This window comes from Carlito syrichta, unplaced genomic scaffold, assembly GCF_000164805.1.
Source record: "Carlito syrichta isolate Samal-C Ts95f unplaced genomic scaffold, Tarsius_syrichta-2.0.1 Scaffold268229, whole genome shotgun sequence".
Classification (NCBI taxonomy): domain Eukaryota; kingdom Metazoa; phylum Chordata; class Mammalia; order Primates; family Tarsiidae; genus Carlito; species Carlito syrichta.
In genome coordinates, this window is record NW_007212325.1 from 605,881 (window position 1) to 620,973 (window position 15,093).

General features: G+C 45.7%; 1 protein-coding gene across 1 annotated transcript in view; it reads left to right on the forward strand.

The window, feature by feature from the left end:
• The window catches only part of LOC103254066 (probable palmitoyltransferase ZDHHC14), a gene marked incomplete at its 3' end in the record, with an annotated part of 217,691 nt that overhangs the window by 175,762 nt on the left and 26,836 nt on the right, over window positions 1-15,093 (forward strand). The window contains exon 2 of the mRNA XM_008052230.2: window positions 4,151-4,311. Coding sequence (XP_008050421.1) covers window positions 4,151-4,311 — 161 coding nt within the window. The remainder of the gene's footprint in view (window positions 1-4,150; window positions 4,312-15,093) is intronic.

Consider the following 15,093-nt stretch of genomic DNA (forward strand, 5'->3'; position numbering starts at 1 on the left):
CCCAAAGAGCTCACAGTTGCACATCTTGGCAGAGTCCGTCTTAGACATCTGGTAGACCAGAGTGTGCAGTCACCTTGTAATGGAGTTCTTCCAATCAGCACTTCCCTGCCTGCCTTTCCACCCCACTTGCCCACTTCCCCACCATTGAGGGGCCAGAAACTGCAGTCGGTGGGCTGGGAAAGAGGAAGGGGTTTAACTTAAAAACCAAGGTGGCAGTTTCCATTATTAACTGGGATTGTTACACTTTTACTTACTGACATGAGACTGTTGGCTACTTTAAGTGACTGAAGTACTTCCAGTCACCTTGATATTATGATCAGAAAAGTCATGGGACCCACCTGAGTTTTCCTGCAGGGCCAGGAGCAGGTGTAGGTTTCATAGGGAGACAGAAACTGTATTTCAGATATATGCCCTGATCCTGAGTGTCAGACAACCAGCTGCACAGTTAGGGAGTCCTGGCAAGCAGTCGACACCAGCATGTCCACCATCCTTTTCCTCATCCTCCTTTCCTGGGAGACTCTAAGCAAATTAAAGTGTGCTCAACTGCAAATCATTTAAACCAATGTGTTATTGTCTCTGCAATGTGAATGTGCCAAGGGACAGGGACATCAGTTAATGACTGGTCTCTAATTTTTGAATATTAGACATCAGCAGGGTGCGGGGAGATACTTGCTGGAGGGATGGAGGCGTTGAGAGACCCCCAGGGACTGAGAGACCTCAGCTTAGAGAAGTGGCATAACCATGAGAGATCCCAGCCCCTTGAGCAGTGCCCTCGGGACAAAGAGGAGTGGTTTAGGCTGGCCTGTTCACTGTGACCCTGCTCTCCAGACCTCTGTGACTCTGAGGTCCACCGAGTTGCCTTTCAGACCCCAAAAAGAAAAAACAACACACCAGACCCTAAGTTCTACTGAGTCACTTTCACAAGAGGGCTCTGACAGTTCTGAAGTGTCCGTCCTCGTCCGTCCTCGGAGAAGCTAAATGGAGCTAGAGAAATCCCAGCTCTGAACATGTGAGGTGTATAATCTCCTCCCTGACCAGGGCACTCCAGTCCACGTTGCCCAGTGTGGCCTTGATGCCGCTGGCTAAACCGTGGTACCAATGTTTCCTCTTCAAATTCACTAAGTGTGAGAAAGAGAAAAAACATGGACATATTTTATTTTCTGCCAGTACTCAAGTTATGTTGAATTGTGAACTTAATTTTTTCAGGAAAATTCTCTTCTACACAATCAACCTTTTGTTCCATTTTGTAACAAAAAATTTCTCCCAGAGTAGGTTCTTTTAGACTGATGTATATTGTATATTAATATATATAAAAATTAAATATGAAAATGTATTTAGTGCATATTTAAAATATATATATATATTTATATATTCAGGGCTAAGATATAAATTAAAATCTATTACTTAGTACCATGGTTAATTTTATGCCTTCAATATTGATTGTATTTATTTCTTTTTTTCTTTTAATTGTTTATTTGGGAATAGTTTCAAACTTACAGAAATAGGAAATAATACAAAGATCAGCCATATACCCTTTGCCCAGATTCACCTATCATTGATATTTTATCCTGTTTGCTCTGTCTAGGCATTTTTTTTTCTGAACTATTTGATAGTAAGTTGCATACATCACAGCACTTTATTCCTAATCAACTCATTGTCTGTTTCCTAGCATGAGGGACCTCTCCCATGACTATGGTCCCCATTACTGATGTCGGTAGCCTCTCTAGACACCCATGCTTAAATTTGCAGGCTGCTGAAAGGCTGGTGCCTGTTTTAACATTTCTGTCACTGGTCTCAGCAAAGGAGATCACAGCCTGTGGCCTTCAAGGCCCAGACTCGTGCCAACATCCCTTTGCCACCTATCAGACACCTGCACAGCTGTGGGGTGCTAGTCCCTAGGACTCTCAGGACCGAGACCCCCGTCTACTCCCTTGTCTTGAGCCGAGCTCCCCTGTCCTTTCTTCTCCAGCTCCCCCTCTTGGTTCTATCTGGAGCATATGGAAGAGCATCTTCTGATGAGGTTGGCAATTTGGCAGCACTTTCCACTCTAGATGTTATACTTCCACAGTTCTGATGTTATTTCTTGCAGTGACAATAGACTGACCACGGTCAGTACAGATCCTAGACTTCACTGGGATCCAGGCATCAAGCTCATTCCCACCTCAACCTCCTGCCACCTGTGTGGAGTCAAGGACCATGACAGCAAGCAGGGCCTGATGCCTAGTACAGCCCTGGCTCCTGGACACCTGGATCTGAGGCCAAGTGTCAGAGGTTGGTTCCCAGGCTGGCTTCAGACATGTCCAGGCATGTCCAACCCATGACCCTCCAGTTCCTCGTGGCCCAGGACAGCTAGTCATACGACCCCACAAAATCTTTTACCATCATGCATTTTTAGCATTTTATTTTCTTTGTGACCCCATGCGTAGTTCCATTTTTGAAGTTCACAATCACACCTTATTCATGACATAGCTTACTGGCAGCACACGCATTTGTGAGCAACTGTTTTCAATGATGAAGAGCAAAATTCAAACAAACATTTCTGACGAGCACCTTGAGAACTCACTTGGAATTGCGACCACTTCCATTGAACCAGATGTGGGTAGATTAGTTTTACAAAAACAAGGTCAAACTTCCCAATAGTTATATATTGTTCTCATTTTCCTAAACCTTATAATAAAAATATGAAAAATATGTCTTATTATATATATATACACACTTGCATAACCCAAGACAATTCTTCTTGACTCAGTGTAACCCAGGGCAGCCAAAAGATTGGACACCCCTGCTTTAGTCTGTCCCACGGGCACCTCACCCTGACTCATCATAATCCCTGCCTCAAGTCAGCTCATCAAGCCAACGACAGTGAAGGGGTTTTCATAGAATTAAGAGTCAGGCCACATTCATCAGTTGGTAGCACAAATGCCTTCCGGAGAAGTATAAGATTATTCTATTCCAGCTGCTGAAATCCCTTAAATAATCTTCAGAAACTGGCCTGCAAGTTCATTTCCATAGCTCATAAGCCTTCTTGGGATAGATTGCCTCCAAAATATGGAAAAATGGTTTCTTACCTTGGAAGTAGATTTACAGTCCTCAGTGTTTTGTGCTGGCTCAAGTCCCTGAGATATTTGACCCAAGCAGGAGAGGTCAGCTCTGAGGAAGGCAGCTCTGATTGGTGTCTTTTTCTCTTACGTAATTCCAAGGGTGTGGAGGGAAATCCCATGGACTCATGAACTGTGCTTACAGTGCAAAGGACACGCGTATTTATGCAAGCTCTACACATCTTAGACTGTACAAGCAGGATTATTTTCATTCTTCTGATGGCGTCTTCCCATGGGAGTAGAGGGCTTGGGCTGTCGTGGCTGGGGAGTGAGGGTTAAATTGTCCATAGTACAGAACTGCAGACTTCCCCAGATGCAAATCCTTAACAGAGAGCATTTCTATTTATTTATTTTTCTAGAGACAGGGCCTTGCTCCTGCCCAGACTGGAGTGTAGTGGTGCTATCATAGCTCAATGTAGCCTACAACTCCCAGGCTCAAGTGATCCTCCTGCCTTATCCTCCCAAGTAACTGGAACTACAGGTTTTGCCATCACACTAAGAGACAGGATCTTGCTATGTGGCCCCAGTGGGTCTCAAATTCCTGGGCTCAAGTGATCCTCTCACCTTTGCCTCCCCAATCGTTGGGATCATGGGTGTGAGCCACCACACTCAACCAAATTTTTAATGAAAATTAGTTTTGTTCCTCCAAATTAGTTTGGGCTTCTTAGAAGATGGAGACGACTGGGTGTGGTGGCTCAAGCCTGTAATCCCAGCACTTTGGGAGGCCGAGGTGAGGGGATTGCCTGAGCCCACGCGTTTGAGAACAACCTGGGCAAATTGGCGAGACCTTATCTCTACAATGAATAAAAAAATTAACCTGACGTGGTTGCCTGTAGTTCTGGCTACTTGGAAGGCTGAGGCGGAAGGATCACCTGAGCCCAACCGGTCAATGCTGGGGTGGCCGTGAGCATGCCGCTGCACTCCAACCTGGGTGACAGAGGGATACTCCCACTCAAAAAAAAAAAGGACATGGATACTGCTTGCTGCTGATTCCTAACATTTTGCTTCCTTTCTTTTTCCTCTCCCCTCTCCCCCACTCACCCTCCTGGCAGCTGCCCATATCTAGCTGTGAGAATCACTCCTGCCATCCCTGTGGTTGGTGGCATCCTGTTCTTCTTTGTGATGGGGACCCTGCTTCGCACCAGCTTCAGCGACCCCGGAGTCCTCCCGCGAGCCACACCTGATGAAGCCGCAGACCTGGAAAGGCAAATAGGTAACTCAGAAGACCTGCCCTTGGCCTTTGGTCACTTCCTACCTGTGCCCAGTCATAGTGTGAAGGGAAGGCTGGAATATTTAGTGTGCATTCCCTTGTTTGGCAGGATGGCCTGGATGGGAGGGAGGATGGAACGTGGTAAGGTAAGGCTGAGGAGCTGGTACCCTGGATGTGGGGTTGCCAACCCATTCAAGCAAGAGGCACTGACACTGAGTGGTGTTTCCAGATGTTTTCTCGAAACCTGAGTGTCTGGTTCTGCCCTACTAAAAAACCTCCTCCTGAGAGATCTGCAATTGTAGGTTGCTGCCCTCGTTGCTACCCCTTTACGATCGCTGTAGCTTAACCAGTTTCCACAATATAAATCTAGGAAAGGTTACACTTTAGACTGCTGCCTTATTTTCCAGCCTAGGATCCAGAATTTCCTTTGTTTACCCATAACAAAAACATGTCTGCAATGTATGTTGAGATGAATAGCCTTATTTTTCCTTAGATATTAAAACCCTATAATTTTATAACAATTCATGTTGAAGATATTAAACAGATCTTAATCTCTCACACGATAAACTTTTAAAGCCTATTTTTTATTGAAAAGAGAGCTTTTTTTTTTTTTTTGCGCTTAAATATTCCCAAAGGTTTGCTTTTGTGAATGTGTCTCTCTGCTGTGGTGCGTTTGTAAATTTGACAAGAACAGCAGAGGCGCTGTGATGACTCAGTGTGAACATAAAGTTTAGGCCTGAAAAATCACTTGGCAGAGATATTTCTCTCCCAGTATTCCACCTGTTCCATGGACTTCCCTTCACAGCCTCAACTGAAGCCGGAAGGAGCCCCCTCATCTACAGTGTAAGTAGGTACAGCTGTGGATCTTGCTAGAAAGTGTCTGCTCTGGTCTTACCATTCCCCAAGTGCTAAGGCACAGCTGTGTCCCTGTCAGCATCTGCCTTCTTCCTTCATCTCTGTCACCCAAGAGGGGAGCAGTAAAGTAGGAATATGTGGTGTTGTCCGCTAATCTGCAGCCATCTTATGTCCTGAGGTAGGGAGGAAGTGGAAGGAAGAAGCAGCAGCGAAGCAGACAATTTGTCAGCCCCTGCATCTTGGTATTCCAAGACAGAGCATGCTAATTCATAATTTAAAGGCTTATAGTTGATCGCACTTGAATCATTTATAAAGCCCATCCATGGCTGTCACTGCATTTTCTTCACATCTAAGCAACCTGGTAAGGGAAACTTTATCATTACACCCGTTTTACAAATAAGGAAACTAAGCCCAAAGAGGGGCTTAAGTGGGTGAAAGCAGCAGAGCTGGAACCTAGAACCCAGGTCTTCAGTTCTCAGCCCTTGCTTGTACTTTCACGTCACTGGGGAGAGGGAGGGAGGTCAAGCCTAGTTTCCTTCAAGGACTAGAACCGGATCTATAGAAATCACACTGTCTATGCTCAGTGACATCAGCAAGTAGCTTGAAACTTTTCTACTCAGTGCAAGAGCTCAGCCCCCATGCTGGGGACGCAATTCCCTGCAGTGGTGATTCCACCTCCCTGTCAGTGCAAGGATCATCTGCAAAATCAAAATCAGCAGATGAGGAACGGATTTTCTGCCTCTCTTACAAAGTGAATGATAACAAGTGCCTTTAGAACTCGCTATTGTAAACACAGACTCTAAGAGGCACGATGTCCTTTAGTCCTTATTGATATGGAGGAAGTTGAGAGAGGGGAAATTCACTCAAGAGTATTTCTGTTGCTGTTAAGGTTGATAACCTCAGAGCAATATTTTTCAACTTAAGTATTTTTAAAACCAGCTGTGTCTCTCTGGTTCTGGAAGGCATTGTCCTCTGAGAGAACTACATTGGAGAGAGGATGGACCCAGAACTTTGTTTCCTGAAAGGAAAGAAGAGATGTTCTGGAGACAGGACTTTGGCAGGGAATAAATGAGGGGCTTAGTAAATTTCCTCCACAAAAAGCAATGGTAACACTGGACAAAATGGTGAGAAGCAACCGTTTTATGGTTCTTGAATTCAGCCAGGTGGAGGAGGGGTATTCATGAAAACTACAGAAAGTTGGGTAACAGCAGTGTGAGTCTATGACCTTCTTGCCTGGATTCTGAAGGTGAGGCAGTTCTACCAGGACAAGACAAACCGTACAAACAAGTCGCTTTCTTTTCTGAGAGAGCTGACTTGATTCGGAGTGAAGCATAGAATAAACAAAAAATATAATTAAGCTTCCGTCTCAAAAAATTATAAAAAGTAGAACAAACTAAAAGCTAGAAGCAGTAAGGAAACAATAAAGTTGAGAGAGGAAATCAATGAAATTGAATACAGGAAAACAGTAGGAAAAAAATCAATGTGACCCTAAGTCAGTTCTTCGAAAAAGATCAAACCTTTAGCTATGCGAGAGCAAGTAGGAGTGCGCAGCTCGCGACCGCGCACACACCACAGAGAGATAGAGAGAGATTATCATAAGGAAAAGCAAATCAAAGCTACAGTGAGATGCCACTTCACACCCACTAGGATGGCTCTAATCAAAAAGACTGACAATCACAAATGCTGGTGAGACTATGGAGAAACTGGAACCCCCTTACATTGCTGGTGGGAATATAAAATGGTACATCTACTTTGGAAAACAGTTTCTCAAAATGTGATCCAGCAATTCTACCCCAGGTATATATCCAAGAGAAATGAAAACATACTTGCCCACACAAAGTCTTGTACATGAATATTCATAGCAGCATTATACCTAGTAGCCAAAAATTGGAAATAACCCAAATGTCCATCAAAGCGTGAATTGATGACCGATATATGGTAGAGCCACACAATGGAATACTATTAAGCAATACAAAGGAGAAAAAGTATTGATACATGCTACAACAACGTGAATCAACCTTAAAGACATTATGCTAATTTGAAAGAAGCCAGGTGAAAAAGATCACATACTGTGTGATTCCATTTATATAAAATGTCCAGAAAGGACAAATCATTAGAGACAGAGAGAAGGTTAGTGATTTCCTGGGGCTGGGGGTCGGAGTGCATGTTGACTGCACATGACAGGAGGGAGCTTGTTGGGGTGAGGAAAATGGTCTAAAATTAGACCATGCTGATGGTTGCCCAGTGCAATAAAGTCACTGAAAGTCATTGAATTGCACACTTTCAATGGGTGACTGTTGTGGTATATGTTATAACTCCATAAAGCTATTAAAAAGGGAAAGGAGAAGGGGAAATGCGAGAGGAGGAAGACGGGGTAGAAGAAGTAGGAGAAGAAGGCAGAAGAAACATGGTTTTGGATCCTGGCTGGCCCATTCCCTAGTTGTGGACTTTGACTCACGGTACAGTGTTCTAAGCTCCACCCCTCCGCAAGCTCATCTGTTAACAGCAGTCATGACTTGTACCTTCAAAGGTTCTTGTCAGGACTAAAGATCATAGGGAGAGTTCCTGGCACAGTGTAGATGCACAATGAATGATAGTTTTGTTTTAACTCTTCTCTTTTCCCACCAATGCTGTCTTTACCTTCTAGAAATATAGGTCCTCATAAAAAGCTACCAGGAAGTGTGATGGTGCAATGTCCGTGGGATCATTGCCTGCCTGTCCAGCTGTGCCTCCTCCAGGCTGAGGAAAGGTGCAGGCACACTCCGGCGGAGATCATTTCCATCATGGGTCTAGTGTTCCATAAGGCATCCTCCCATCTTCTATTTGGCTTTGGAAAATAAGACTATGTTTCAGTGAAATCTTAACACGTATATTCTGTGCTTTCTGCCTAAAGAAGGAAAAATGAAAAATTAGATTTGGAAACTTTTTCTTATTGGGTTATTAATCCTAATTATCCATGGTATATCTCTTAGTTATAGAAGCCCAGAATAGCTTTTTAGAATCAGCCATCTGAGTAGTTTATTGAAGATTTGCCAAGAATTTAAACAGCTTTCCCCAGTCTTCAGACTTCTGAGGGAGTAGGTGGAGAGGAGGAGGGCCCTGGGCTTCAGAGTCTGTTTCAAGGCTCTTGAAATGCCTTACGCTTCTTTCTTCTGAAAGAATGTTCCCAATGACTTAGGGTGCAGTTGAAAAGGCATCAAAGAACAGCAGCAGGGGCCAGGGAAGCTGGGGTCACTGGAGGCCTGCCCGGAAACTTCCGTCTCAGAAGCTCAATTTCGTCAGTTCACCCAAGGATGATCAGATACTAAGCAACCAACTTGGCATTAGAGAAAAATGATGAAATACTGTCTGTATGAGACATGACAGGATCAAAGCATTTCATTTCTATTAGAGAGAAGCCTTTCCACTGATCATAATGGGGTGAAGTGTGAAACACTTTCCCCATGCCTTCTCTTCCCACCCTCTCAACCATCCTGCAGACACCAAGACCCAGAAAGTCAACACGGGGAGTGAGTGAGAAGCTCAAGTGTGAATTGGGCCTGGTTATTTAGGATACTCTCCCACAAGTCACAGTAACCCAGATACCAAGTAAGTGAGCCAAAGTGCTTGGTGATAGTGGAGCCAGATCAAAGAAGTTGAGTGGCCCTTAAACAATTCGCTTGTGCCTTGGCAGAATCTAAAGAATTATTCCCCACTGCACGCACGTCTTCCTCCAGGCAGAATACCACTTTCCCTAGATGGCGTGGATGCCTGTCTATGCGCCTGCGCCTTCCTTCTCCACTTCCCTCTCTCTCTCACTCCCTCCTTCTCCTCCTCCCCTTTTGTCCTCTTGCCCTCTCCCCTTCTCTCCCCCTCTTTGATGAATCAGTCAAACTTTCATCATCCAACAATTTTGCTTGTAGTACATAGAGCCAATTGTCATCCCTAATAGTAAAGTTTATCTTTTGCTATTTCCTGAATGAATCCTCGAAATAGATATCCTCTAGATGAGATTTTTAGGAAACACAGTACAGCAACTTCCTGACTCTGGGGAAACCCAAACCCTGGATTTGTCAGGGACACAGTTCTCTGTCATCCTAGAATGATCATCTACTGGGAAAATTTTCACACCCACAGGAGGTTCTGACCTACCAGTTTGACTTGCTGGGGTTTTTTTCCCCAAAGACATCTTAACGCTGTGTTTAAGAGCAGAAATTTTGATTGGAGTGTTGACATTAATGGATTTTTGTTGAAGAAAATACTTTCTGAGGAGAATGCTATTTAAGCCAATTTCAAGATCTTAATCGATCTTCTCTATTGCACAAACTATTTCCAATTTTCTTCCATTTCCATTTTTATTTTACTCAAGTTATTTTTATTGGAGTCATTTCTTCTCTCCATAGAATTTATAAATAAGACTTTTTTTACTGATCTGCATTTTTAATATTATGAATATTGCCATTATGATTTTTTTTTTTTTTTTTTGAGTTGAAGTCTCACTCTGTCGCCCAGACTGGAGTGCAGTGGCATGCTCCCGGCCACTGCAGCCTCGACCTGCTGGACTCCGGCAGTCCTTCCGCTCAGCCTTCCAAGTGGCTGGAACTACAGGCATGCGCTACCACGCCCGGCTAATTTTTTTTTATTTTGTAGTAGAGATGAGGTCTCACCAAGTTGGCCAGGCGGGTCTCGAGCCCACAGGCTCAGGCAATCCACTCACCTCGGCCTCCCAAAGCACGGGATTACAGTCTGAGCCACCGGGCCCGGCCCAAAACTGAGTTTCACCTCCTGTGTGAGATCCTTCCCGCCTTTTCCATCCTCTTGCTCCTGCTGCTTTCTGCCCTGCCCTTGCCAGTCACTACGATGCCACCTCTTTCATTTCTGAACCTTCCTGCCTGTACCAGCTTCAGCATTCACCTGTGCCCATGACATGAGAGATTCTGTGTGCTTTGCCTGTGTCGTCGAGTAATTGGTTCATTGGGCCATGATGAGCAGACAGGGTGATATTCACAGCTGTGTTTTTTTGTTGTTTTTTTTTTGTTGGTTTTTTTTTTTGAGGCTGGAATGCTCACGGCCACCCTGACATCGACCTGCTGGACTCTGGTGATCCTTCCACCTCAGCCTTCCAAGGAGCCACAACTACAGGAGCACGCTACCACGCCTAGTTAATTTTTTATTTATTGTAGAGACGAAGTCTCACCAAGTTGCCCGGGCTGGTCTTGAACCCTCGGGTTCAGGCAATGCACTCGCCTTGGCCTCCCAAAGTGCTGGAATTACAAGCTGAGCGACCAATCCTGGCCCATGGCTGCTTTTCATGAATCATCCAGCATTCCTCCTACACAGGCATCGTGTTCAGCTCATCTCACGCATTAGCTCGTTGAAAATAGCAGCCATTCCACTGATGTTTGGACACTATTAATATCCCTATTATAAGGAAGCTAGTGCTCAGACCAGAGCTGGTCCATCTGATGTCACACCCTGTGCTCTTAACTGCGACACAGTCCTGCCCACCCTGGGGAGCCAGGCCATGATTAGAGTATTGCATTCTCTCCCCAGCACATCCCAGGGCTCAGAATTAGAAAACTGTGCCTGGTTCTCAAGTTCTGGGCCCAAGTGGATGGATGGAGAAGGAAGAACTTCAGGGAAATTCTGGGCAATCTAACTCTCCTCCCAGAGCTTCCTGAAGAAATGGGCCCTTTTGTCCAGTGGGAATCTCACTGATGTCTAGATGTTCTGTGATGTTGGTGAGGGAGTGAGTGGCAAAAGGGGAGCGGGGGAGTCCCACCATGTCTGAAATACTTTCTGGAAGAGTTCAAGGCATCTGAAGAAAATGACATCCTAGGAATGAAAAAAAAAAGTAAATTTCTCGTTTGGGGGAAAACGCTGGAATCATCTAATGTGCATCGATGCCAGGGAAGGGTAGGCACTGAGTGCCCTACATAAATTCAGGGTGGTAGCTCACAGCCTTAACATTTCTTTAAAAAATAAATCCCAGCCTGGGAGAGCTGGAAACCAGATGTCGCAACTCCAAATGATGGTATTTGGGGAAATACCACAAGATTTGAAGGGTCTGGTTCTGAGGGAAGGAAGGGGCCAGAGAGATGTTGTTTTTCCACAAGACTTGGAAGGATGCGTGGTTTCTGTCCAGAATGTTCATGGAAGCCTGTATTATTTATCCTTCCTATGGAAACCCAAACTTGTGGGAATGTACCATGTGTTGAAATTGAAGCTGATTTCTGGTGTAAACGCATTCACTTGTTTTTGAAGTTGGGGAAACACATCATATGATGATTGATATGGAGACTGAGAATGTCAGCTATGGAAAACTATCTTGTACCCCTCTCTTCTGGTGTCCTTCCCAGAACTGTTTTCTCCATCCTTCAGATAGCTTTGTGGGTGACGGGTGCCATTTTCCTCCTTACAGGAAGAGAACTTGAGAGAAGGGAGATTATTTAACTTGCTGAGCTCACACTTCTGTGCGCTGGGAAGCTCAGTTCCTGTGTGTACACAGGCCTTCTATTAACCACAGTATTTCCCATCCTGAATGTCCCTTTCCATAGAGTTCAAGACCTGGCTTGTATATATGTCTGTATGTATGGATTTGAAAGCTCTTCCATGGATTTGTGAACTCCTCCCTAAAAGCCTTAATAGTACTTCATGTCTGATAAGGGGAAGTATTTCTTTCTCTTATTGCACCTAAACTTTCTTTAGAGTTTAAGCTGGCACAGTGATGGCACAGAGCAATGTTGACATGCTTTGCTAAAAAATAGAAGATCACTGTGATTATAACCAGGTCTCATACACAAGGCCACAGAAGGGGGATGGCTGATGGCATAACTGGGGTGAGGAAAAGGTCACCCTGAGAGCAGGGAAGACAGAGGCTGCAGGGAGGAAAAGTAAAGGGTCAAGTGGCGCAAAAAGGATGGAAACATTGGAACCACCTGATTCAGGAATATGGTCAAAGGAAGGGACAAGCGGGTGGAACACGTTAACGAACATTCGAGGCACACCCTCACCCAGCAGGGGCTGGAAGAAAGCTGTCATGTACAGTCCATCTATCTCCTGCAACAGCTCTCTGTGCCTCCTCCCTTCCTCCATGTGCTGGCCCGCAGCTGCTCTGAGTCATAGAACATTCCAACTTAAAGGGACCTTGGCAGTCATGGAGATCACCCCAGACAACCCCCTTAGTTTACAGATGAGTAAACTGAGGCCCAGAGAAAGACAGGCACACATCTCACCATGTTCACACAGCTCTGATCAGAGATGGGCCTAGAGCTGGGATGGAGTCTGACTCCAAGTCCAGGTGCTAGCCACCTCTTTAACGTTTTGCTTTTGAAACTGAATCTCTAAGTCCTTGATCCTCCAAGGGAGCTCTGTAGAAGAGCAACACCAACATCACCAGGGAGCCGACTGGGAAGACAGGCTCTTGGGCCCTGTCCCACCTGCTGAACCAGAATCTGCATTGTCACAAGGTCACGGGTGAGACACAGGATGCTGAGAAGTACAGCCCTGGGGCCTTCCCATTCCGCACCTTGTGACCTTCCTCCACAGCACAGTCAGCATCTGCTTCCTCTTCAGTCCCCAGGACTGTCATATGTTCAGGAGTTTTGGCCAATGTACAAAGTCATGTACTTTGCGTAGAGGTCTATTACACTCCCTCCCTGAAGCACCTGTGAAATGAGTGACATCTTATTCTTTAGTATTACTTATTAAAATTAACCACATTAATAAATACCTTCTCTCCCCCGCCCCCGCCTCTTTCTCTCTCTCTGACTCAGAGTGTCACTCTGTCGCCCAGGCTGGAGTGCAGTGGTACACATTCATGGCCACTGCAGTTTCTACCTGCTGGGCTCAGATGATTCTTCTGCCTCAGCTTTCCAAGTAACTGGAACCATGGGTGTGTGCCACATGTCCGACTAATTTTTTTTTTTTTTTTTTTAACCATAGAGACGAGGTCTCACCAAGTTGCCCAGGCCAGTCTTGAATCTCTGGGCTCAGGCAATCCTCTCGTCTCTGCCTCCCAAAGTGCTGGGATTACAGGCATGAGCCATTGCATCCAGCTAACGCCTTCTCTTTAGGTAGTACTTTACAGATTTTGAAGTTCATATACATTTTTAGTATCAGTAAAATGTGTGGCTACGAGCTCAGGACTAAATTGACTGAACCTGAATCCCAGCACCTCCGTTTACTGTGTGGCTTTAAGAAGTATTTTGACTTCTCTGGACCTCAATTTCAGCGTCTGAAAAATAGACCCACTGGGTGCAAAGATCCATTCCAGCATCATTGTCCTGTGATTTTAGAAATAAAACCTTCTTTCTCCTTTGCTTGGTCATGAAAATCCAGGAACCTAAATACTTCAGAAGATTATTTAGCCCGCTAACTGCTTAAACAGAAGGAATGACGTCTTAAGTTAATTTCAAAATGCAAAACTATGTGCAAACCCGTGTCAATTCAAAAGGCAAGCTGCAGGTACCACAAAGTAAGTGAGAGATTTAAATGACTCACTGGAATATTGCTATCATTAGTCCTTTCGCTGGTGTGTTTGGGAGGATAAAGCGAGATGACAGAACAATGGCTCTTGAGAGTGAGTGGGTGAGTCAGTGCATCAGGTTTGAGAAGGAAACCGAAGATGAAGCTCGTCAGCCAGGGCAGCATGTGGGGCATAGTGGGCTCTGGGACAGCCCTGCATGGTGGGTGTGCTTGGCGTGAGGAGGAGGGGGGATGAGACTGGCTTTTGGGGGGAGAATCCCCCCCGGGAGGAAGCTAATCAGGCACTGAGCAGGCTCTTTGTGCTGGGCAAGCGGAAAGCATCTTTTATTACAAGCGCAGAGGTAGCATAATGGCAGCTCAGGAACAAAAGAACCCAGGGAGGACTGAGGAAGAGGACTAAGGCCGGGAGGTGCGGCAGGATATGGCTGGGAAGGAACAGGAGAGGGGACTGAGCATGTACCGCGTCATGGCAAGGAGTCCCAGCCATGTTGAGCATGAGAGTGGACATAGCAGCAGGTGCTATGGGTGGGGAGGCCGGGCCTCCCTGCATGGACTTTCAGGGAGAGCTTTGCCCTAACTGGCCAGGAGCCTTCCATACTCCGCCGTGTAAGTCACATCCGCATGCTTCTGTGGCTGGAAGCAAGACTAGGATTCAGTGTAACCAACAGCCATTGGCCAGACGACACGCTCATAATGTCCTTGGGTCTCCAAAACCTGCATGGTTACAGACAAACGATTCATGATGTTTGCTCAAACACTCAAGCAGACTTTAACCAGGGAGTCCACGGGTAGCCATGGGGACTGCTTCAGTGGGGTTATGCAGTAGGGAAGAGACATTGGGCTGCACTCCAGGCACAACACGGAACACGGGATGTGTAGCTGAGGAGTGGGGCCGGGGTCAGAGGAGTGCAAACTACTGGAAGGAAACCTCGGCGGTTGGGAGGGATTCTGGCTAAACAACCTGGCCGGACTGTAGCTGAAGACAGGCCTGGGTGATCAGAGATCCCCTGAGGGGTGATGGGGGATGAGGAACCCTGTCAGACAGTGGGGGTGATCAGATATGAGGGTTGGGGGGGTCTGGCTAACTGGACTTAGCAGGATGCTTGTTAAAATTTGACAATGCAGAAAGGAACACAGAAACCCCCCAAATTAGGGCATCGTTGAGAAGAGCTTTCAGAGGTGTCTGACTAGAGGTTGGTCAAGAAGAAAACCTTCATGATCACAGATGCCCTTAGGTCATCCGTGTGCTCACACACTGTGAACGAAAGACTTTGTTGAGGGGTATTTGGGGACCACATGCAGGTCTGTGATGGTTTTTAAATTGTACCATATGATGGCCCCCCAAAAAAACCGGAATTTATTTATAAAAAGTTGTATATTTGGAAGGCTGAGGCGGAAGGATCGCCGGAGCCCAGCAGGTTGAGGCTGTGGTGGCCGGAAGCGGCCACTGCACTCCAGTCTGGG